General features: G+C 52.9%; 1 protein-coding gene across 1 annotated transcript; it reads right to left on the bottom strand.

The window, feature by feature from the left end:
* Positions 1-979: 979 nt before the first annotated feature.
* On the bottom strand, positions 980-25853 carry Mmp17 (matrix metallopeptidase 17). Its single transcript, XM_021163575.1, has 10 exons — positions 25580-25853; positions 15142-15274; positions 14731-14860; positions 14112-14395; positions 13335-13511; positions 10908-11007; positions 7733-7815; positions 7494-7646; positions 4050-4307; positions 980-3572 (listed from the first exon to the last, which is right to left on the bottom strand). Exons 1-10 carry the CDS (start codon positions 25733-25735, stop codon positions 3283-3285), a joined length of 1764 nt encoding a protein of 587 aa, XP_021019234.1. The 5' UTR covers positions 25736-25853; the 3' UTR covers positions 980-3282.

Here is a 25853-nt window from a genome sequence, read left to right as displayed (position 1 = left end):
GCCTGCCTCTGCCTCCTGAGTGCTGGGGTTAAAGGCGTGTGCCACCACTGCCCGGCTGTTGTTTTTTAAAGACAGGGTCTCACTATGTAGCCCTGACTGAACTGGAACTCACTATGCAGTGAGTCCAGTGTTAGCTCAGAGCTCACAGACAGCCACCTGCCTCAGCTTCCAAGTGCTGAGCATGTACCATGATACCTTGCAGAATGGTATCTTTTATCAAGAAAAAAAATCACATCATTTATTTTGTGTGGGTGTGGCAGTGTGTCCCACATGACACATATGAAGGTCCTAGGTCAGCATGGAGGTGTTTGCTCTCTCCTTCCACCATGGGAGTCCTGAATTCAAGTCTTCAGGCTCAATGGCAGGCGCTGAACCATCTTGCCAGTCCAGGGTAGGTCACTGGAGGACTCACAGTATCCTCTGCCTGGCCTGTACAGAGGTGCGTGCAGCAACATCATAAAACACAGGGGTCCCAGCAGAGCATCCCCCTGTCCAGTTGCAGAGCACAACCTGGCAGGAGCCCATGCATTGGCACCTACCTGCTTTGCTCTCCCTGGGAGACCCCTGGCTGCAGGAATGGAAAAGGGCAGGCAGGGTATGGGAGGGGGCCATTGAGAAAACTCTGAACCTTGCAGAGAGGCTATAGAAGCTCTGACTGGACTCCCAGCCACCAGCAACATGGGAAAAAGCCAGGTCAGATAAAGATGTTCTGCCTTGTTGTAAAATGAGAATTGGGTAGGCTGTGACCTGGCCCTTGAAGCCACACAGGGGTTCCTTGATCTTCTTCCCAAACACAGAGCATGTGTTTGCTTATAAGGCTCAAGAGCCCATGACTACCCTTGTTGGCTACTAGGCCCTCCCTGGATGCTGTGAGTCCTCAGACCTCTTTCCTGGAGTTTCAGCATGGTCATAGGAGGACCATCCATCTAAGTGCAGAGGGCCAGCTCAGCACAGGACTCACAGACCACAGAAGTCAGAATGACAGAGAAATATGTGCTTAGCCACAATTTGTCTAGAAAGGGACACCATGTGGTGTCACGCCAGACGTTGCCGCAGGATGTGGTTTCCGAAAGCTTCAGGTAGGCTGATCCCAGGCAGAGGTTGGGTAGGAGTCAGCATTTGGGAAACCTGGCACTGGGTTAGCTTTTTGCCTGGAGAGAATGTGATCAGGATGAAGGAGGCTCAAAATATATGATAGCCTGGAATTCCCCAGGTTTTCTGGAGAGCACGCCTCGGGGGAAGTCATATCCCATAGGAAGCTTGGAACAGTACGTGCCCAGAGTCTGCATTATATCCAGCAACCTGTGGGTGGGGCAGATGCTCTTATGTTCTTCTTGAAGCCTCTGTAAGGGCTGTGCAGCAACATCATAAACCACAGGGGCCCCAGCAATGCATTCTGTCCAACTGCAGAGAGAAGCCTGCAGGAGTCCGTGTGTTATTAGCACCCACCTGTTCTGCTCTCCCTGCAAGACCTCCGAATGCAGCAATGGAGGTAGGCAGGGCACGGGAGGGCAGTTCAGAGAACTCTGTTCCCACTGACCATTTAGCCCAAGACCAGAGGTACAGAGAATTTTTGGGGTTGTGGTGGGGGAGTTGTACAGGAGGAGATCAACCCCAAAACCTTACCATTGAGCTGTCAACCTGTCCAGTGTACAAAATTTTTATTAAGAGTTTGGGTTTTAAAATGAGTGTGACACCAGCATCTAGACAGCTCCAGCCTGAGGGCCTGGCTTTCAGTGCTATGTGACAAAGATTTTTGGACCCTTCCCTGTTGCTGTACAGGACAGCTGTGTCCTGCAGGCTGGTGGACAACATGGGACATCATAGGAGCGTGCTTTGATATAAGGGCAGAGTAGGGGTGGCTTCCACAACAGGGAAACCTCAGACGCCCCCACCCCTGACTCTGTCCTGCCTAGTCTGACAGGTGGGTCTAGGGTGTGGCCAGGCTTGGGAAACGGAGGGTAGAAACTTAGGCCCCGCTAGCTGCTCACTCATCCTGACAACACTCAAACCTGGCCTGGGGTAGACAGAAGCCTTTCTTACCTGAGATGGGACCGGGCCAGTTGGGGAGGAGGGTATGTGTGTGTGATCACTAATTTTCATCTCGTGCCCAATGACAGAAACTGCTTACCCTACAGCCAAGCCTACCTGGGTGGCCCTGTTCCTCAGGCCCGTCTTGTCCCAGAAACTTTGAACTTGGCTGTTCCTTTCTGGAGCTCATTACCCCATCTTGGGTTTAACCTCAGTCTCTTTCTGGACCATGGAGGTTTGTCACCCAGAGCAGCAATCCGTGCACAGCTCCTACATCTCCAAGTCAGGTGGTGACACTGTCATGACCCCCCGAGGACCCTGGCACTTATCCCTGCAGCTCCCCCTTGCTATCACCCTGGGCTCCCCCAACCATCCTCCTTCCCTAACTGAACGCCTACCTTTATTCCAGGTGTTAGAAGCCCTTCTGCAGCTGGGGAGGGGACAGCTGTGAGTCCAAGCTGCAGGGTCTCAGGCCAGAACTATATGAGGGCATCTTGCTGAAGCAATGGGTACTGACAGATGAAGAAATGTCTCTATGGGCGCCCCCCGCCCCCATCAACATCACCCGAGGGAGACCCACAATGCTCTCCTGGCCAAAGAGAGGGAGATAACAGGACACAGCCTCCATGGCTAGCCTATCCAGGATGAGGAGAGGTGGCTGTGCTCCTGGTGGTTGGAGCAAGGCCCCTGGCCAGCATCTGGGAATCTGTGGGCAGATCCTGAGTGTGACTGGTCCCCTATCCCAGCAGATACGGTGCTGGCTGCTGCAAACGGCAGTGGATCAGACTTCTGGGTAGGTGCCTTTCTCCCACCCTGTTCCCCCATCGGGGCGTCAACTCTCTTACTTGTGAAACAGGCACGGTGGCCCCTATGGATACCACGAGGAACCCACGTTTGCCCCCCATCAGCCTACGTGCAGATGCCATCAGAGCCGCTCGGGTGCAGACAAGGCATCCTGGGATTGTGACAGCTGGGCTTGGGCAGCCCTGCAAGGTGTAACAAAGCAGCGTGATGTGCAGAGGAGGGAAGGGGAGCTGCCTATGGCTGCTCCAGGTAGGCAAGGTGTGCATGGATGCCCTTGGTGGGACGTCCTGTCCCAGCTGGAGACCACTCCAGCAGATGGCACAGCACCCCTGGGTTCAAGGAAGGAAGTAAGGAGCGACCGGAGGCTTGGAGCACAAGTCCTGCTGAGTACTGGCCAGTGTGTCCCTGCTCCTCTTGGCTCCTTGATCCGCAAGGCTAGCACTGCCCTCAGGATGCCTTGGCAGAGACTGAGGTCCACAGGCCCCACAGCAGTGGAGTCAGAAGCAGCAGAGATGGCAGTGCCGACCTGTGTGCGTCTGAAGTGCAGGAACATACTGCCAGACCATCTTGGGCCCCACTGCGGCCCTGGGGTCCGGGCCCTACATCCTCCGCATCCGCCAGCGGCTCACCACATACCAGCCAGTCGCGGGCTGTAGACTGTGGGTACCCGGGGGCTGCTTCCAGCTCACCATCCAGCACTTTCCAGTACTCCTGGCCTCGGAAGAAATAGGATGCACCTGTATGAGGGGAGGAGGAGGAAGGCTGAGCTGCTGGCTCAATCACAGGGGGCTGTACATGGGAGTACAGAGTTTGGGTCGGGGGTTGGGTGGGAAGCAGGCTTAGGCTGCCTGGGCCACATCTGTCAGTCAGAAGCATGGGCCTGACTTGGACAGCTGGAGGAGGCTGTGGGACACAGAGATGGATTGTCAACCTCCACTCTTCTTTGCCAGTTTCCCTAACATCTGTTCTGTGAGCATCTCTTTTAGTATTGGGGTGGAGGATGGAGCCTCTTAGGAAAACATACAAAGGCTGGAAGTCCAGTGTGTTTGGGGAATGAAAAGCAGGGAACAAAGAGGGAGCAAAGCCAGAGAGGTGAGGCCCTGGACCGCTCAGAGCTCTCACACACATAAGTATGGAGTATACAGTGATTTAGGGAATACCGTCCCCAAACCCCATCTACAGACAAGGAACATGCCGGATAGCATCGTGCTCACCATCAGACCAGCGCATGGCATCATCCAACATGCTGGGGACACCTCTCCACAGGGGGCCCTGGGCAGGGTAGCCAGGGTCCATGCGCCGTGTGTGGTCATCATAGCGCCAGTACAGCTGGTCCTTAAAGAAATAAGTCCTGTCATTGTGGGCCCAGGAGAAGACAGCATCGATGCCACCTGGTGGGAGGCTGAAGTCGGAGACGGGTCTCGGGTACCCTTCCTCTACGTTGTTGTCCTTAAACACCCAGTATCTGTCTCCTGGTGGCGAGAGAAAGAGCCATGGGCTGCGGCAAAGGCTCCAGTCTTGACTTCTCCCAGTGTCCCCCCCCCCCATCTTCACCCAGGTGGCAGGACAAGGTAGTAACCCCATCTCATCACGTCAAGGAAAAGCTGCGTCTGACATTGATTGAGCACCTACTATTTGCTTGGTGCGGGTTATTCAGATAACCAGTGCCTGAGAATCAGGTCCTCTTCTGACAGCCACTTAGAGAGACAAGAAGCCAAGATACCTGTTACCCTGCTCCATTGATAGCTATATATCTTAATCAAATAACCCATCTTAAACCCTTTATAGGGCAGGGTTTCATGTGACCCAGGCTAGTCTCAAACTCACTATGTAGCCCAAGGATGACCTTGAACTTCTGATCCACCTGCCTCCCCTATCTGAATGCTAGGGTTAAAGGCACGGAGCACCAGACCCTATTACAAGTAAGATGCAGGGGTATCTGTGAAACACTGAATTAAGACGTTGAAGAAGCCTTGGGCTCAGTGAGAAACAAAGATAGATACACTGGCTGGAGCAAGGCAGCATCAGGGAAGCAGGCAAGCTCCATCCAGGGGTACCAGTGTGTGGGAGGGACCCAGGGCGAGATGCTCAGGTATCTTGACTATTTCCAGGACTTCCTGGTAACTATAGGCTGGAGATGGTAACATAATGAAGAAATCTGTGTTTACACCATGTCCAGACCACCATAAAATGGAATGATCAGGACACCTGTGGGTGATATTCCTAATCTAGAGGAAACATGGCACATGGAGGTTGGAGCCTGGGATGGTAGATGCTGAAGGCCTGAAGGAATGTTCTAGATTGGAGTTCAAAGACACAGTGCAAGGGGAGACCCTGGTGATGCAAGAGTGGGTGTCTATGGGTGAAATGTACACTCGCTGTGCTGTGGTCTCATTGGCTCAGGGGCTAGTGCTTAGAAACTATTAGTCTTGGGCTTCCCAATTCTGTAGTGGGCTGGGCAGATGCTGCTTAGATTCTAGTGCTAATTTGGGCTCCCCAAAACTGGTTGCCCCAGAGATGAGAGAGTCCATATGTAGACTCTAGCTATGTGACCCTACCCTCAGTTAATTGTGATTGGTAAATAAAGATGCTGACAGCCAATAGTTGGGCAGAAGAGACATCCGTGGAGTTTAGGTTTCAATAGCTTGGAGGAGAAGAAGAATGTGCAAGAGAGGAGGAAGGAGAAGCCGCCATGGGTTAAGGGTCAAGAGAATGTGGCCCCGAGGGATGCCCAATTGGAGTTAAGAGCAGCCCAGATGGAACATAGTAAATAGTAATAACTCCGGGTTATCGACAGGAAAGTAGATTCTAACTGCATAGAGGGTAGGCAGCTGCCCAGCTGTTATATTGCTTAAGGCTTAATTAAAAATATAAAGGCTAACCAAAAAAAAAAAAATGTAAAAGCTGGGTGTGGTGGCACACGCCTTTAATCCCAGCACTCGGGAGGCAGAGGCAGGCAGATTTCTGAGTACAAGGCCAGCCTGGTCTACAGAGTGAGTTCCAGGACAGCCAGGGCTATACAGAGAAACCCTGTCTCGAAAAACCAAAGGAAAAAAAAAAAAGTGTGTGTGTTGTGTGTGTGTTTTATCCAAGAACTCAATAACCAAAGGCGGGGTAGAAATCTGGGCCAGTGAGCTACACTCATGGGGGGGGGGGGAGACAGTACAATAAATAGTTAATGTTGTTAACTTGATAGTGTGAAGAATCAAGCCTCTGGTAGTGCCTGAGAGGGATATTTTAGATTGGGTTGAGGTGGGCAGCACCATCTCCACAGGCTGGGATTCCCATCTGAATAAAAAGGAGAAAGCAAGATGAGCCCAGCATCCATCTTCCCTGGCTGAGGATACAGTGTAACCAGCTGTTTCATCCTCCCCTGCCTTCCCTGGCTGAGGATACAAGATAACCAGCTGTCTCATCTTCCCTCCAGCAGTGCCTTCTCTACCATGATAGACTGAGTGAGTGCCTTAGAACTGGGAGCCAAAATAAGACCTTCCCTAAGTTACTTTAGTCCGGTAATTTGTTGCAGCATTAGAGTCAAGTAATTAATATAAGAGGTTATGCTGGCTCAGGCAGCCAGGTGTCCTCGTAGAGCCCTGAGCTGAGCAAGGAGAATGACCTGGGTCTGGTACCACCTTCAAAGGTACACTGGCACCTTTGAGCCAAGGGAAAGCCACTTGCTCATATTGATCCCAGGTTTCTGTCCCATAGCTAGCATAGGAAGGGTCCCATTTCTATCTGTGCATGGGCCCAGGAGGCTCACATCTCAGCACGCGCATCTCCTTCCTAACTTAGGCTGGTCTCCAACTTGCTCTGTGGCCAAGGATGACCTCGAACTGACAATCCTCCTTCCTCTAACTCTCAAGTGTTGCGATTAACACACATGGTACATGCAGTGCTGAGGTGCAAACCTAGGGCTTTGTGTGAGCTCAGCCAAGTATTTAATCAATTAAATGATATCCATAGTCCCCAGGCCACCTGAATTTTGGGAGACAGTCTCAGTATGTAACCCAGACTGGCTGGGAGTTTGTAACACTCCTCCTTCCTCAGCTTCCTGAGTACTAGGACTATAGAAATGTGCTTCCCTCCTGTGGCATAGATGTGGATAGAGGAGACACAGCCTGTCCAAGTCCAGCACTGAAGGCTTGGAGCACTGAAAGCTTCAGAATTAGGGCCAGGGTGGGGTGGCCTCATATCCCCCTTGCATTTCATGGCCTCTGAGGTCCCGGCTGCTCTCTGCATTCAGAGGGGCTGTCTCTGCCTCGGGGTTTTCATATTGACTATAAACTTGGATTTCTGCTTAATGGCAGGGCACTAGATAGGCTTTTGCCTACCTTAGCTTGCTTTCCTCCGTCACCTCTAATACTGCTTCAAATAAACTACTTCCTCTGTGTAGGAATTTTCATCCCTCCCAACATCAGACATCCACCTGCACTCCCTGTGAATAAATTTTCTTTTTCTTTTTTGGCTTACTGTGTGTCTATAGCGCCCCCTACAGGCCAAGCCGTCAGTAGGCAACAATACAGGCATCCAGAGTACAGCTGTTCTCACCAGTCGGGTGGCTCTAGATTGGCAGGGTGCAGGAGAGGCTGAGGCAAGTCAGACAACACCGAGGGAGGCCAGGGCAAGCTGGGGCACGCACATGGAAGCGGTCCACTCACCTTTGAAGAAGACAATCTTGTGGTCACTGGTACGCTCATACACGGCGTCCACACTGTCCAGGTGCAGCGGCAGGCCCCGCCAGAAGCGATGCATTTGAGCAGGCTGGAGCGACACCAAGTGTCGGTCCCGGGTCAGCCGCCAGAAATACTTGCCTGGGTGAGGAAAGGGAAGGTGGCTACCACAGCCTGCTGTGGCTATGGGAATCCATCTAGCCATTCCACGGGACCCCAGGGTTTACCTTTGAAAAAGAATGCTTCGCCTCGAATCTGGGCCACAGCATCAAAGTGGGCAGTGCACCTGTGAGGCACGTCCTTCTGGGGCCTGCAGGGCAGAATATGAGATGGGCTGAGAGGGAGAACATCGAAGCAGCTGGGTGAGCTATTCCTGCCAGGACTGCGGGGGTGAGCATCCTGGAAGGACTCATAACAACCCTGTGTCCACAAGGTAGCCAGTGCCTACCAGGCAAACAAGGTCAGTTAGAACTAAGCCCCAAGAAGGCTATAAGTTACTTTGTGAGTCTAGCCTAGGCTATACGAGACTGGCTCAAAACACCAAAGCCAACTCCCCTAAACCTGAAACACCAGACAACAACATCAACATCCCAAAACAAACCCAAAACAAAGAACACCATGCCTATAATCCTTCACTCTGGAGGTTGAGGCAGGGAGATCACCAGATCCTGTCAGCTTGGGTGTTAGGTTACAATGGCCTGAAAATGAAAAACATTCAAAACCTTCCTAGGAGCTATGGCCCTTGCTATTTAGAAGGGAAACAAAACTCCCAGTCGCAGGAAGTTCCTGAAACTTACAAGATTCAGAGGGGTCCTTCCTAAAGTTATAGAAGATGGCTGGAGGATGTCCTGGTCTACATAGGGAATTCCAGGACAGCCAAGGCTACATAGTAAGATCTTGTCTCAAAAATCAACCAACCAACAACAAGTATGTTCTGCTCTGGCAGAGGACCCAGGCCAGTTCCTAGCACCCACATCAGGTGGCCCAGAACAGCCTGCTATTACAACTCCAGTGGACCCAATGTCTCTGGTCTCTGTAGTACACATATCCACAAAGAGACACATGTTTTTTTTAAAAATCCTCAATAGCCAGGAAGTAAGAATGGCTTCTCAGTTTCCTAGGTAGATAAGTGTCAGCATGTAGAGTCCGGTGAGTAAGGGGTGTGAAAATTTGCTGGCGCACACTGCAGATGAGCCAGTGTCATACTTCAGAGATGGAGTGGGTCCTGTCAACCACAGTGCTACTCGTGTAAGCAGGAGTGGTGGGTAGGAGCCAGCAGTGATCAGCAGCAGAGGGTGCCCTGATGGAGTCCTGAGGGCATTCGGGAGAGGCAGCCTGTCCTCAGGCTCTGCCACAGAGGGCTCCCCAGGAAAGTACCTGCAGAGCCACACAGCAGTGTGCACATTCATAAGGAGACTCATCCTCTGACAAGGCACGGAACCCTCGGGCAGGGGTCTCACACACACACACACACACACACACGTACCCACCCACCTAGAGGACTGAGTGGGAGGGGACAATAAGAGAAAAATGACTCTCGAGGGGATATAGCTCAGTTATAGAATGTCCAAGATGTGCAAGGTCCAGGGTTCAATTATCACGGAAAGAAAAAACAAGCAAAGCCAAGTGTGTGGTGGCTTATGCCTAAATGCCAGCATTTGGGAGGTAGAGGTGGGATGTTCACACGTTTGAGGCTGGCCTATGCTATGTAGCAAGTTCCAGGCCAGCCAGGATTACACAGAAAAACCCTATCTGAAAAGAATCAATGTGGAGTGAGTGAGGTGGCTCAGTTCATTAAAGTACTTGCTGTCTGTCGTGCCTAATAACAAGGATTCAATCTCTACAATCAATATGGTAGAAGGAGAGAACTCATTCGCATGAGCTATCCTCTGACCTCTGCATACACTGTGGTATGTGTGTGCTCACAACCCACACCCACACTAAAGATATATACATATGTGTGTATACATATACATACATACATTAATATATATGTGTATGTATGTATATATGTGTATACATACACTTATATACATACACTAATATATGTGTATGTATACATACATATACATACACACACTAATATATATGTGTGTACTATATACATACACACACTAATATACATACGTGTGTGTATATACATATGTACATACACACATATGTATACACATAACCATCACAAGTTGGGGATGCAGCTCAGGCTGTCGAGCATTTGCCTAGCATGCACAAAGCCCAGAATTCAATTCCTAGCACTGCATAATCCTGGGCTGTACATGCCTGTAATTCCCACACTTGGAAAATAGAGGCAGAAGGTGGGAGGTTGTCCTCATCCTTAGCTACAAAGAGTATGAAGCCAACTTGGGATAGATGAGACCCTATCTCAAAACCAAACCAAACGGAAAGTACCAACCAACCAACCAACACAGGGATTGGAGTATAGCTCAGCACACTTACCTTGCATGCACAAGGAGCCCCATCACATGAAACACACACACACACACACTAGTTACTCATGTCTACAATCTCAGCCCTTGGAGGCTAAGTCAGAAAAATTGCAGCAGTTCAAGGCCAGCCTGGGCTACAGACAAAGACATTGTCCCCCGAAAACCAAACCAAACCAAACCAAACCAAACCAAACCAAACCAAACCAGAGCAAGCAGAGGAGTGCTTTGATTGCAAAGGTTCTGTGGGAACTTTCAACGAAGTCCTTCTATTACAGAACCCAGATGCTGTGCTGATAGCCCCAGCCCCAGGGACAGGATATGGATATGTGCAGGGGTGGGGGGCTTGGGAGGAGTGGGGGACACATGGCATGGGGGACAGGGGATGGGAGATTGACTGGATAAACTCAGCTCTCAGTCAAAATGCAGAGGGACGGGCACTAATACAAAACCCTGAGTCCATGCTGGGCGTGGTGGCGCACGCCTTTAATCCCAGCACTTGGGAGGCAGAGACAGGTGAATTTCTGAGTTCGAGGCCAGTCTGGCCTACAAAGTGAGTTCCAGGACAGCCAGGGCTATACAGAGAAACCCTGTCTCGAAAAACAAAACAAAACAACAAAAAAACAACAACAACAAAACCCCTGAGTCCTCCATAGCCCTAACAAATAATGGTGACAGACCAGCTACCTGGCTGCAAGATCAAGGTGCTAGGCTTAGTGAGCTAGGCTATAGGAGAGGAACGATTTGAGATTCACTATAGCTCCCTGGGGTGACTGCTCCTCCCCGCTCCCCCATCTCCTATTGAGAAGTTTAAGAGAAGAAAGTGTGCCCCAGAACCAGTCAGCACATGCAACATGCCTTCCCCAGGGTCCTGGGCTATCCTGGGTACTACGAGCCCAGAAAGGGCAGCACTGGACCAGGACAGGCTGACCAAGGTAGAGTGACAAAGGACATGACTTACGGCGTGCTAGACCGATTGTTGGGAGGCTCTGGCAGGAGGGGTGGCTCCTCAGGCTCTGGGGTATCCAGCTGGGCAGTAGGGGACACGGATTCCCGCACACCTGTGGAGAGAGGAAGACTGCACTCAACCCAGGGCCCTAGTTCACCCCGCCTTTCCAAGGGCCCTGGGCACGGGGTGTGGGTCGTGAGACTAGCAGGTGATTTCCTGGTATTTCCATGCAGCCTAATCGCTGTCGAGGTAGGGCAGACCACCATAGCATGCCTGTGAACTGTACTATGCCCCAAGAACTTGTCCAACGCATCAGCGTCCCTAACCACCACACTCCTGGGTGGACACCAGGGAAAGATGGAAGCCAGGAGAGCTACAAGGATTCTTCAGCAATGTCCACTGCGAGGGTCACAAGAGCCTGACAGGGAAGTGACCCAGGTGTACTGGCTAGTTTTGTGTCAACTTGACACAGCTGGAGTTATCACAGAGAAAGGACCTTCAGTTGAGGAAATGCCTCCATGAGATCCAACTGTAAGGCATTTTCTCAATTAGTGATCAAGGGGGAAAGGCCCCTTGTGGGTGGGACCATCTCTGGGATGGTAATCTTGGTTCTATACGAGAGCAGGCTGAGCAAGCCAGGAGAAGCAAGCCAGTAAGGAACATCCCTCCATGGCCTCTGCATCAGCTCCTGCTTCCTGACCTGCTTGAGTTCCAGTCCTGACATCCTTTGGTGATGAACAGCAGTGTGGAAGTGTAAGCTGAATAAACCCTTTCCTCCCCAACTGCTTCTTGGTCATGATGTTTGTGCAGGAATAGAAACCCTGACTAAGACACCCAGGGTTCAGTGCTGGGCTCATTTAGTCTTGAAAAGGAACCGGATCTGACTCAGGTGAAGGAGAAACCTTGAAAACACCACACTTGGGGGAAGAACAGATCACTAGCTACAGAAGGCCTCATTCTGCAGAGCTCCATTTCCCCAAGGTGTCTCACTTCAGGCAGTCTTCAGAGACAGCTCTCCTTAGGGGAGACCTGTCATAGTTTTGGACCTTGACAGGGTGGTGCTTGCAGAACTCTGTGATTGTGCTACCTTAACCCTGTGTTGACCCTTGGAGATGGACAATTTTACTGCACTACAAATAACACACAGGTGCTGGAGAGACGGCTCAGCCATTAAGTGCACTGACTGCTCTTGCAGAGGACCTAAGTTCAGTTCCTGGCATCCACACATCTCACAACTGCCTGCAACTCCAGTTCCAGGGGAACTAATGCCCTCTCCTGATATCCACGGGCACCAGGCATACATGCAGAGCACATACATACATACATGTAAGGCAAGAAATCCCCACACATAAAAAGAAAATCACACGGGCTGGAGAGGTAGTTCGGTGAATAAGGGTGCTTGCTACTCTTGCAAAGGACCTGGGTTAAGTTCCAGGCATCCACATGGTGGCTCACAAACTGCCTGTAACTCTAGTTCCAGAGGCTCTGGTGCCCTCTTCTGGCCTTTATACACAGACATATTTTCAGGCACATACAAATTAAAAAAAAAAAAAAATTCTGCAAAAACACTACCACCATAAGAAAACAAAACAACAACAACAACCCCACTCATGGGGTGGAGGGGAGTGGGAGGAGGCTTGGAACAAAGTTAGGAGGTGCAAGGCGAGCCTGGAGGCTGGTCACAGTGGGTTGGCTCTTCTAGGGCAGAATGATGCTTCTGTATATGAAGCATCCTTCCTCCCAGAGCATCGTATTCCAGATGGACATGGGACAGAGACATCTCTATCTACTTCTTGATGTGTCTTGGGAGTGGTCCTGGGCCAGACTCTGTTCCTGTTTTGGCTGTCTACATTCCCGTGGAGCTATTCTAGGCAAGCTGCCTTCCTCTCACCGTCAAGGACTCTACCTTGGCAGCTGCCTTGCCTCTTGGTCCTGTGGGCTACTCTGGGGCAACGTGCCTGAACTCTGGTCCTATAGGGATATCTTCACACTCTTATGGGCTATCCTGGGCAAAATGCTCCTCCTTGATCCTGTAGGGATATTTAAGCTTATGAGCTATCTAGGACAAGCTGCCTGACCTGGGCCAACCCCATGGCTACTGTTCCTCCCTTCCATATAGGATTAGATGGTTAATTTAGCGCATGCCCAGTAGGTCTGGGTCCATTTTCACTGCTGCCAAGACCGTCAAACCTTTGAGGAAGAGATATGAAATCCCTGGGGCTCTAAGTCCCTGGGACACCAGAACTAGAAAGCAGAGAGGCCCGTGTCCCACACCCTGCGCTCCTTTCTTCTCTCCTCTGTCCCATCCCCAGTAGATATCATGTGCCCACCAGTGTTCTAGACTAAGAGGCCACAGCCCTGAGCAGAGCTAACTACTTGGGGCATTTGTTCTTAGCCCCACCCTCCATACGGTCCCTCCTGGGCTTCGGGGACACTCACCGTACAACTGCCAGACACGCACCCTGTCCTCGTAGGGAAGCCCATAGCGTAGCGGGTCACCCACGGGGCCCTGGTAGTATGGTTGCATGATGGAGCTTGGGGCGGCAACATGGCTCAGACCAATGGCATGACCAAACTCATGGACGGCCACTGCAAACAGGTCCATCCCGTGGGCATCTGTGGACACAGAAACTGTGTGAGAAAAGAGGGACAGGACCCCCTCGCTAATGATGGCGCTGGAATAAAGAGCTCAGGGGGTGTCTGCATCCTGGCTGTGCTGGGAGCTCAAGTTAGCCTAAATGCGTGCTGTGGTTATGTGAGATTGTGCTGAGCTCCTATGAGACCCCGTGTGGCTGGAAGGAGTTTCCCAGGGGTCTCTTACATTTTCATGCTATGGAAGTCAGCCCTTTTAGGTCCAGGCCATAGTAAAGACAACCCAGGATTAGAAAGACTTTCCAGGCTCAAAAACAGTGGGTGTCAACCCCTATACCCTATGTGAGAAATTTGGGCTCCTGTGCACTGTGCAGAGAACTAGCCTGGTTTGCCAAGCTGACTGCAGACACCTTGTGGTTCAGTGCCATAAGAACTCAACAGGTCTCAGCCAGTGACTAACTTAGGGCAGAACTTCTTAAGCCAAAGTGGGGACTCATTCTGGGGGCCACAACCGCATCTACCTTCTTTTATAGGTTCGGGCTGCTACTGTGCGGTCTGCAGGGCCCACATGGACTACTCAGGCCCAGGGTCCCACCTACTCAGGACAAGTCCTCCCCCACACACCTGAGGAACGGAAGGTCCATGGCTCATCGTCATCAAAGTGAGTGTCCCCTGCCGTGTGGTGGTCACCAGGGAAGAATGCGTGGGCCACTGTGCCACCAGGGCCATCGAAGGGGTAGCCGTCATTGTGGTCGGCCTTGGAGAAGTCGATCTGGATGTCCGCCGTGTTGCCCGCTACCTCGTGGAAGTTCAAGGGTGTGATGTCACTCCAGACTTTGAGGGCGTAGTACATGAGTGCACGCACAGTATCCCGGCCCAGGGGTGAGTCCCGTGGGAATGTCCGGACCCTAGGGTCAGGGTCAGAGTGGAGGCCAGCTGTCCCTGAGGCCTTTCTGGACCTCCCACTGGGGTGTCCAGAGGAGGGCGCTGCTCTCCATGAGTGAGTGTCCTCTATTGTCTGCCTTTTGCTAGTCTCCAGGAGATGAATGCATAGGAGGCCAGGAGTAATAAGCAAATGTTAGCTTTCCAGATGGCCTGGGTGATAAGATTTCTCAGGGCCGGCCCCACCCTCTCTAGTCTACACAGGGGTGGGATTCTCACAGACCTGGTCTGGCCCGGCCCCAGGGATGGCAGAAGGATAGAGACATGCTAGCCTGGGGCGCCCCCACCCTGGCCCACGCACCTCCAAGAAAGGTTCCTCTTGCTCCATTTGGTTGGGGGTGGAGTCTGCCGCTTCCTTCTCGATTGGGCCCCAGGGGGCAGGTCCGGAAGGGAGCATCGAGGGGTTTTCATCAGGGCCAGAGTGGCCTCATCTGGACAGTATACATAGGTTAGCAAATAGGCCTGACTCCACCTCCCCAGTGAAGACCCCAGAGCCCCCTCAGGGCTAATGGTCCCAAGGCCAGGTGTGTTCAATCTCCCCCACCCCCGACCTCGTATATCCAGTCAAATTACAGCATTCAAGTTTCTGGCTCTAGCCAGTCTGAGTCCACAGTGGCTAATTTCAGGGCCCCAAGCAGCCAGGGATGGTATGACCAGGCTAGCACAGCCCTGATGGAACCAGGAGCCTCCTGGTGCCTCCCGGAGAACTGACCTAGGATGCCAGTGGTCTCCAGACCACCAAACTGCTGCATGGCAGTAATCGCTTTGGACAGTTCCTCCTGGGTCTGTAGCTGCCCTGTTGCCGGATCTGCAGGGGGCAGGTAGCCAAACCTGCTTAGCCACTCCTGGGGACACAGAACAAAGAGGTTATTAGGGTAGAGCCCACTTGAGGAGGGGCTGCTCAAGCTCACGACTGTTGCAAGGGAGATGCCTCCTGAGCCCTGGCTGCTCCTACTACATCTCTGTCCTTAGATCTGAGTTTATAAGCAGATAATAAATAGGATGCCAGAAATGTGGGTGAGCATGTGCAGGAGCAACATTGGCCAGCAACCACCAGATGGCGCTGGAGTCCACATGCTGATGGTGACAACCACCCTGCCTGAGACGTGCATTTATCTGGCTGCCTCAGAAGGTTGTGTAGGGCAGGGTGCTCTGAGCCAAAACCACCCTCCTTTCAAGAAAGGCCCAAGCAAGAGGCCCAACCCTGCAGACTAATTTCCTTCCATATCTCCTCTTCTCTCTCTCTCTCTCTCTCTCTCTCTCTCTCTCTCTCTCTCTCTCTCATTCTCTTTCACAGGGTCACAGGGTCTTACTGTATAGTCTTGGCTGGCTATGTACATCAGGTTGGTCTTAAAATCCCAGAGTCTGCTTCTGCGGGTCTCACAGAGTCCAAAGGGGCTTCGAACTTACTTTATAGCTAAACATGACCTTGAACTCTGACTCTCCACTGCCCAAGGGGATGGGATATAGACATGTACTACGAAGCCTGCTTTGTGCAGTGTTAGGGATAGAACCTATGGTTTTGTGTATACTATGCAAGCGCTCTCTCTCCTCAACTTTTTTCTTTTTTTAATGATGAATTGCCTAGCTGTGATGGTGCATAGCTTTAATCCTAGCACTTAGGAAGCAGAAGCAGGTGGATCTCTGAAAGCTCGAGGCCAGCCTGATCTACACAGAGAGCGCTCCAGGACAGCCGGGGCTACATAAAGAGACCCTGACAAAAAAAAAAAAAAAAAAAAAAAAGCAACAAAAAAGTTGAATTATGGGGTTCTATAGTATGTCTCTACACATGAATGCAGGTTGACCTCAGAGGCTAGAAGCACCATGGAGTTGAAGCTAAAAGACTCCAGCTAATGTGGGTACTGTGAGCCAATTAGGGACTTCCGCAAGAGCAATAAGTACTCTTTTTTTTTTTTTAATTATTCTAGGGACTGGAGAGATGGGTCAGCAGTTAAGAGATCTGACTGTTCTTCCAGACGTCCTGAGTTCAGTTACCAGCAACCACGTGGTGGCTCACAACCGTCTGTAATGGGACCTGATGCCCTCTTCTGCTGTGTCTGAATGACAGTGTACTCACATACATAAAATAAATAAATCTTCAGAAAATTATTCCAAATTAGAGTTGTGTATTTTATTTTGTGTGAGAGTATCTTGCCTGGATGTCTATGTGTAACCACATGCATGTTGGTTGCCCACAGAGGTCAGACGAGGGCATCAGATGCCCAGAACTGAAGCTATGGCTGGTTGTAACCCCCCCCACACACACACACACACACACACATGATTACTGGGAATTGAACCCAGGTCCTCTGCAATAGGAACAGATGCTCTTAACCACTGAGCCATCAATCCAGCCACTCACCCATCCCGTTTTGAAACACTGTCTTACCATGTAGCCCTGAGCTTATAGATCTTCCTGTCTCTGCCTCCCCAGTGCTAGCATTAAAGTTGTGTGCCATCACATCCAGTAACCTGCTTCTTTTTTGATGGACACTTTAAAAATACCAACCCGTTCATGTCCTTCCCTGGCCCTCCAGGTCCTGAGGCCCAGATCTGTCTACTGTCCCATTTTGGATTCCGTTTGAGGCAAGCTTGGGTAAGATCTTGTTTTGACTTCTTCTCTCAAAAACTATTTTTTTAAAAAAAAAATATTTAAGCCGGGCGTGGTGGCGCACGCCTTTAATCCCAGCACTCGGGAGGCAGAGGCAGGCGGATTTCTGAGTTCGAGGCCAGCCTGGTCTACAAAGTGAGTGCCAGGACAGCCAGGGCTACACAGAGAAACCCTGTCTCGAAAAACCAAAAAAAAAAAAAAAAAAAAAAAAAAAAAAAATATTTTGGTATTGTCAAGTGTCAAACCACACACACACACACACACACACACACACACACACACGCACGCACGCACGCTACTTGGGCTCTGTTTCCTGGGCTAGCTGTTGGTGCTGACCGCTGTTGCTTGGGAACCCAGTGGATGTAGTGAGACCTGGCCTTCATCTCCCTAGGACCCCTCAGGGCCAAGCAACCATGGCTAGGCAATCCAGCCTGGATGATGTAATTTGCACATAGTAGCAGGTGTGCCTCCCAGGCCGTCTCCCCAGATAACGTGTATCTTTGCTGGGGTTGCTGTTTCAAAATTCATCTCACTCTATCCCTCTGTGCAGCCAGGCCGGAAGCTGCCTGTGTGTACGGGATGCCAGAGACCTGCTTCTAAGGCTGAAGGGCAGGACCTTCAAGGACAGGGCAACATTCCCCAGAGGAGCCCCACACCCCTGGGTACAGGCCCAGATCTGTCTACTGCCACATTTTGGATTCTGTTTGAGGCAAGCTTGGGTAAGATCATGTTTTGACTTCTCTCAAAAACTATTTTTTAAAAAATATTTTGGTACTGTCAAGTGTCAACGCCCCCCCCCCCCCCACACACACACACTATTTCAAGACTCCCTGCCAAGCTCACAGGCTCAAGCCAGGGGCCCAAGGCCCCAAGGCCTCATGGCCATTATTCCCTCTTGCAGGAAGCCTCCCCCGGAACCCATCTATGGAACACCTCAGGGGGGATGGGGGTCCATCTCCCAAGAGTGAATATGAACAGGGGACAGAGAGGATTTGAGGTCCTCTGGGAGGGTAGGGCCATGCCTTTCCCCCTAAGCTGGGATGGCAGTTGGTGCCATCCTGTCTAGAATAGAACATAATTGGGGACTAAGCAACACTGCACCTGCAATCTCAGATGCCCTGCCCACCCCCAAGAGAAAGCTCAATCTTTTGCATGTTGCTAGCCCCCTCCCAGTATCCAACCAAGGCGTTTCTCACAGCCCTAAGTCCTGGGAGGGGCTGACTACAGTTGGCATTGGTTAGGGGAGGTGAGTGATGGTCAGCGTTGGCCTCAGGTGGACACTGAGACAACATTCCCATAGCATCAGAGTAAAGGGGTGGGGAAGCCCTGGGCAGCCTGCTCATCCATCTCTAAGCAGGTGAACCTCAAACACCCAGAGGTTCACATTATCATCTGGGACTTGTGGCTGTTAAATGCCAAATGAGGATAACGGGCTACGAGGTGGCACTTAGCCTAGGGGACTTAGGGATGCCTAGGCTGACAAAAGCCACCGAGAGGACACGATTTCTGCAGAATAGGCATCCTGGACCAGCACCTTACAGCTAGCAACCAGCCAGTCCCTTATCACCTCACCTGACCTGCTCTTATCCTTGAAGGTGTACAAGCCCCCCCCCCGACAGCCCCCCACACCTCAGTGGCTTCAACAGGATGGCCAGAGGTCGGACCTCCTCGATTTCTCTGTCTCCTAATACCTATAGAGCTGGGACCACACACCCTGTCCTGGGCCACTGGCTTCCTGCTTGCCTGCCTGGTCCTCCTTCCACTGTCGCCACGGAGACAGACCGCTGTCTCCTGGGCAACGGAGGCTGCAGCAGGCGGATGCTGTGAGGCTCAGGGTGAACCTTCCAGAAGGCCACTGGGGAAGGGGTGGGGCCAGGAGAAGGGGAGTCCCACCCCCAAGGGCGGATACCCTTTCCTGTTAGCCCAGTCAGAGAACGGGACCATTACTGCAGACCAGTACTAAGTCAGCTAGCTGGGCCAGTCAGGGATTCCTGCACAGATGTAAACACGCAGTCAGTGAGTGAATGCCGGGCCCCCTCCTCTTTCCCATCTTGCTGTTGCGTTTATCACCATTTGACACAATGTGCATCTTTTTACAGCTCTAACGAGGCATAATATATACAGCGCTAAAATCCTTCAGATGATTTTAGCAAATTTATAGAGTGCAGCCGCCGCCCAAGCCCCCGGTAGCTGACTTTACCGTGTCTCTTGGAACCTGGGCAGCTCTGCCCACAGCCTTGGTCAGGTGCCATCTGTGGCCCCAGGAGCCTGCAGAGTTTGCCTGGCACCTGGGCTATTGCTGTGAATCTTACAGCCATCCCTCATCCCTCTCCAATTGGACCCACCAGCTGGAGGCAAACATACTGCTAGCCACATCTCATAGGTAGGAAACTGAGACCCAGAAGCCGTATTCAGATTCTTGTCCTTCTAACCAGTGTCAGAAGCAGCAGCAGCTCCTGATGTGTGTGTGTGTGTGTGTGTGTGTGCACGTATGTGTCACATGTATATGAGGTTTGTGGTAATCACTAATATATAAATGAGAACGACAGGTGCTATAGTCCATGGGCAGTGCCACCTTTGGCCACCCACTTCTCATACTTGCTATCCTCTTCCCCATCAAGCCCCCCAGACCCTTGTAAGGGCAACACCAGTGGGAGCCCCAGTCACAGGGGAGGGAACCGAGGCCCGGACGAGCCGGGTAACCTGTCCACAGTTACACAGCACATGGGATACTTGACTCATTTATTTATTAATGTGTAGGTATGTGTACGGAAGCCAGGGGACAACAAGCCAGGTGTTACCCTCAGGACCACTGTTCAGCTCCTTTGAGACAGGGTGCCCCACTGGCCTGGAGTTCACCGAAAAGGCAAGAAAGTCTGGCCAGAAAGCTCCAGGGGACCCCCCCCCAGTTCTGCCTCCCCAGTGTCAGAAATATAAGTATGCTCTACCATGCCAAGCTTATATTTATATGTAATAAATACATATTTCTTGTGGTAGTTTTACCTGAGTGCAGGTGACCAAGCAGACCAGAGGCATCTGGTCCCCTGGAGCTAGAGTGACAGGCAATTGTGAGTCACCTGTTGTAGGAACTGGGAATCAAATGTGAGTCTTAGGTCCATGCTCTTAACTGCTGGGCCATCTCGCTAGGCCCATGACCAACTTTGTAAACACGAGTTCTGGGGGTTGAACTCGGGTCCTCATGCTTGCACAACAAGCACTTTACTGGGTGAATCTCTCTGCAGCCCCTGCATGACCCTTTTATGAAGATAGATCCTAATAGGTAGCCGGAGTGATCCCAGGCCTGGGTATTCCTGGCTGTGGCAAGGGCTGTCTGTGGAGTCCTAGGCAGACCAGGGCAGGTCTGTCTAGAAGTGGGCAGAGAGGAGGGGAGGATGGAGGAAGGCCATGTGCACAGTGTGGCAGGCTGCTTTGGTCCTGGTGACAACTGCTCCACTGACCCTGAGCAAAGGCCCACTGAATGCTTCCTATCGCAAAAGCACCCCACAAGCCCCAGGATGTGTGGGGGATGGTGGGCTCTGGTTTTTGTTTGGTTTTGTTCTCTGTGCCCTCCTTTGAGCAGAGCCGGCACTGGGCAAGTCTGCCCAATGAAATGTGAGCTGCCGTAACCCCATTTTACGATCGAGGGGAGAGAAGCACAGAGAGGTGAGGGCACGGAACCAGTCACACAGCCCGTAAGTGCAGAACTGGGGCTGGAGCCGGCTGGCTTCTGAGCTTATCCTGTAGCCACTGACAGGGAAGGAAGGGATGTGACAGAGGGGACAGTTAGACGGACACCCAGGAAGTTGTTCTGGGTAGACACCGGATTGTCTAGGTAAGGAGCCCTGGGAAGAACATTCATCCTGGGAGGAGTGGGTGTGAGCCTTTGGTGCAGGAAGTAGCTAAGCATCAGAGTCTAGAAAGGACATGCACACCAGTGAGTGAAGGGTCCAGAGACGAGCCCAGAGTGAGACTTGGAGCTATGAGGGGATGCCAGGCTGTGTGACGACCACACATCCATCCCATCGTTTCTGCAAGCCAGGTGCCCGGCAATGCTTGAGATGTTTCTCCACCAAGTGCTGGCGCTGGCCTGGACGCAGACCCAGGGCCAAGTGTTAATAAATCCTCCATGTTTACAGTTAAGAGCAAAGACGTCTAACGTACCCTAGACGGCCCCTAGCAGTGTCCTCGCTGGAGAATGCCCTGCAAGCCTCCTGAACTTCCCCAGTTTCTCCCCCTGAGCACAACCTGCTCCTACAGGTCCATTTGAAAGGAGAGAAGACTGAAGGCCTGTGATCTGTTGGTTCACAGAGCAGGTTAAGCAGTAGTGTGGGACCCAGCCCAGGTCTAGGTAAAAGGGTCCCAACAGTAGCTATCCACAGGGTGGCCAGGTGTGGTGACACATACCTTTAAGCCCGGCACTCAGGAAGCAGAGGCAGGCAGACCTCTGTGAGCTCCGGGTTAGCCATGGCTATACAGGGAGACCCTGTCTCAAACCAAAGCAAAGTGCGAAGCCAGGACATTGAGACCTGTTTCCTATTTTCTCTGTCTGTCTGTCTGTCTGTGTTAGACAGAACTCAGGGCACTTCCCATGCTAGACCAATGACCTCTGCAGTGGTTTGGATGAAAGTGACCACCCCACACCAGGTTCTTCCGTATGAACACGCCGTCTCCAGTTGGTACCTGCTGTTTGGGGGAGGATTAGGAAGTGTGTCCCTGGGGACCTGGCTTGAGGTGTCAAACCATTCCCAGTGTGCTTGCTTCCTGCCACCTGAGACGTGAGTTCTCGGCTGTTCTGGCAGCTGGTTCTTCAACCTTGCTAACGTGACCTCTACCCCTCGGGGGGCTGTGTCAATAAACACTTCCATTTTGAAGTTACCTTGATCGAAGCAATTAAAAAACAACAACAACAACAACAAAAACCCTAAGCCAGTGGTTCTCAATCTTCTTGATGCTGTGACCCTTTCATACATACAGTTCTTTATGTGGTGGAGAATGCCCCCAACCATAAAATTATTCTCATTGTTACTTCACAGCTGGAATCTTGCTACTATTATGAGACACAACGTAAATATCTGATATGCAGGATAGCCGATACGTGACCCCTGTGAAAGGGTCATTCGACCCCCAAAGGGGTCTCCACCCACAGGTTGAGAACCAGGGGACTAAGACCAACTAAACTAACACCCAGACTCGCCTTCTGTCTATTTTCCTGAAACAGTGTCTCGCTAGGTAGCTCTGGCTGGCCTGGAACTCCCTATAAAGACCAGGTCTTGAACTCTTAAGAGCCACCTCTGCCTCCTGGGAGCTGGGATTATAGGATTAAGGGTACATACACCACCATGCCCAGAAATGGTCTTTTTTAAAGAAGTCATCTCATGTTGCTCGGGCTAGCCTTGAACTCTATGTAGCCAAAGATGACCTTAAACACCGTATCCTCCTCTTTCCTCTGCTTCTCAGTGATGTGATCACAGGTACGTGCCACCATGCCTGGTTTATTTGGTGGGGCTAAGGCTGGCAGCCAGTGCTCTGTGCATGCTAGGTAAGTGACTGAAATATACCTCTAAGCCTTCTTTCCACTTTTAAAGAGAGTCACTCCATAACCCATGCTGGCCTTAATACCATCCTCCTGCCTCAGTTTCTGGGCAGCCATAATGAGTGCCTGTATCAGCAGGTCTGGCTCAATCTCTGTTTAATCTCCTGGCTATCTTGATTTGTATTCACACTGAACTGTAGTTCCCAGAACGCAGCCATGGGGAGAAGAGGGAATTCCTGCATGGTCCAGAAAAGATGCTGAGAGCTGAGGGAGTTTAAGGTCTGCACAGGTAGGTGGCTTAGGCTTCAAGAGGGGGACACACGGGCAAACTCAGCACTCTGTGTCCCTGCTTTCACCTGTCATCACTGGCCCCACCCCCAGGGTCTTTGTTTATTCCCCCAGTAACTAGCCTTCAGTTGTGGGCATATTTGCAATGAAGATCTGAACCTGCCCTGCTGTGTGGTGCCGACAGTGGGAGAGACTTTGCCACAGGAGGAGACTTCTGGGTAGAAACTTGCTGGGCTCATTTGGGTAGCATGAAGGGGGCTCTCAGGCTGAACCCCAGGAACCGTGGGCCATCAGAAGCTACGACTGCTTGGTGCTTCTGAGACACAGCAACACGGTATCCACTACGGAGCTAGGCCGGGCTGAGTGGTATGGCATTTGTAAATGAAATATGAGGGGCTGACGGGCGGCAAGAACCTGCAGAGCCAGGCAGCGGATGAAACATTCTCCAAGACAGGTGGCGAATGAAACCTGCAGAGTGTGCGACCCGGGGCCTGATCTGGCTGTGTCTGAACTGTCCACTTCCCCCTGGCTATCCAGCTGGACGCTTGGAAAGGCTTCCGGGACGCCACTCTCCAGAACCTTCCCTGGGGTGGCACACTTGGCTCTGTGCAACCACTTAAGAAACGGAGTGACAAAGCCAGGCCCCACTGAGCTGTGAGGAAACCACATCCTGCGGGTCCTTCCAGGGGGCCTGGGGGCCTCTTCCCGGCTTTATTCACAGGCACTCGCCCCTCCCTGCCCAGCCGTGGATTTAGCGGTGTCTGGCAGCGGCTGATCACAAACACAAAGGCGTCCTTCTCCTCCGAGGCATCCAGACCTGAATGCGCTCAACAGCCCGCAGAGGGCGGTCTGAGGGGCATCAGAAAGCTCCCACCCAAAGCCCGCCCATCGTTTGCAGCTCAGTGAGTGCCCCTGCGCCCCAAGCTCTTAGGTGCCATTCCCTAGAGGGCCACCAGAGGGCGCCCCCACCGCCACCAAAGGAGAGGCGGGCAGGACCCGGTTCCCACACCCGGGAGGGTATTGTCCTGGGCAGGAGGCTGCCTGCGGCACCCTCCCGCCTTACCCAGGATTGGACGACAGGGTTTTGCTGCCTCTGGCAAGCCTGGAGTAACATACCCTGGTTAGTGAGATCTTCAGGGTGCCGGTGGGCTGGTGACCCTGGGGTGCTCAGGTACTCAGTAGGGGAGGGGAAAAGTCGGATGAAGCCCACAGGTGCCAGGGGGAGGAGCCAATCCCACCTCAACCACCGAGGTCGGCTGCTGCAAACTTCCTAAGTACACTGGGCCTGATTAAGAACTTGGATGGGCAGGGGCTCCCTCGCCCTGACTCCTCCCTCGCTCTGTCTCCTGTCCCCTAACCAGTCCTGTTAGAGATACACTGAGAGCTTGAAGGAAGACTGTGTGTGTGTGGTGGGGTGCGTCTGGACTCTGTTGTCACCCACCAGAACTGGGTCTGGATGTCCTAATGCTCATGGCATCGGGGAGCCAGCTATGAAAGCCTAGGATCAGGAATGTGAGGAACCCCTATTTTAGAGGCCACTGGAGTGGGAAGAAGCCACCTCAGGGGACCCTCAGACATCTGCAAGTGGGCAGAGAAAGCATGGGTCGCTGCCACCTCAGATGCCTGGGGGTGGCAGAGTCAGTCCCTCTCAGATCCAGGGGCAAGTGTTGCCAAACTGGAGGTTGCTCCTGCCCCAGTGTCTCCTCCAGCAGGAAATCTCCATGACACCTTGCCTAGACCTGAGGGTGTAGGAGTCCTCGTTGCCAACCGCCCGTGGAAAGCGGACTCTGCCAGGACCCCATTAGGATATTGGCTGGCTTGTGCCAATCAGGAAGCCGCGCCTGGCCGGGTCTCCAGATCTAAGGAACCCAGGCCCGGGCCTCCTCCTCCTCCTCCTCGAAAGCGGGCTCTAGCCACCGCGCGCGCCTTTGCAGAGGGCTTCGCGGGCCTGCGGAGCCATAAAGTCTGATCGAAACCTTCCGGGTCTCCTGCGGGTTTCCAAACCCGACTTCAGTCAGGAGGGTGGGCGAGAGGTGGGAAGAAGCCGGTACCCGGGTCCCCAAGCTGGAGTGCCTAGCTAAGCTCTGGCAGTGGGAGTTGGCGGGATGGGGACGGCAGCAGGCTTGACACAGCAGGGGTTGTCACCCGCACCGGCGGGACAAGGCCGATCGCTCCGGTGGAGGAGGGAGACGGGGTCGCGGCACGCACGCCGTGCAGGAGACTCTTCTAACATCGTCAGCGGGGCAAACTCGGGAACCCCAGGTTTTCCGGACGCCCACAGGCGCGTCCCCGGCCTGGGGTGCGCGCCCCTGACCTCCCACTCCGGCCGCGAAGCTCGCGGGGCGCACTGCTCCGGGCGTCTGTGACACCGGTCACCCCGCCAGAGGTCTCTGTGGAGCTGCTTTTAACCAGAGACCAGGCTCCGGCTGGGCGACCACCTCCCCGGGGCGCCCGCTGCTGCGGCGCACGACTGCACGGAGCGGGAAAGGGACCGGCATCCTCCTATACCTTCAAGCGTGAGCCTCGAGCAGCCCGAGCCCCAGCCTCAGTTTCTCTGTCTTGAAAATGGGTTCCCCCACCACCACCCCCGCCTCGCCGGGATTCGCGCACCTCTCTGAGAGGAACAAGGGCGAGTCTCCCTTCTCCCTTGCACCTCGTGAGCGCCTGGGGACTCGGCTCCCGGGTGCCCAGGGTCCTGTGCCCGTGTCGTTCACTCACCACCCCGAGGCTGAGGTCCTCCGCGCGGGGCGCGGGCGCTGCGCAGCCCCCATGGGCCGCCAGCGCCAGTACAAGCAGCAGTGGTGGCAGCCCCGGCCCGGGGCGTGGAGGGCCAGGTCCCCGGGGGGACCCAGGTCCCCGCGGGCGGCGTCCCATCCCGCTCTCCCAGGTCGGATGGCGAGGGTCCCCGCACCCGCCAGCAGCCAGCTCCGCGCCTCGCTCGGCTCCGCGCCCGCACCGCTCCGCTCCGCGGGACTGAGCCGCGCGCCCGCCC

Source organism: Mus caroli, chromosome 5 (genome assembly GCF_900094665.2).
Source record: "Mus caroli chromosome 5, CAROLI_EIJ_v1.1, whole genome shotgun sequence".
Classification (NCBI taxonomy): Eukaryota; Metazoa; Chordata; class Mammalia; order Rodentia; family Muridae; genus Mus; species Mus caroli.
The sequence above is the reverse complement of the archived record's forward strand: the minus strand, read 5'-3'. Positions and strand labels throughout refer to the sequence as shown.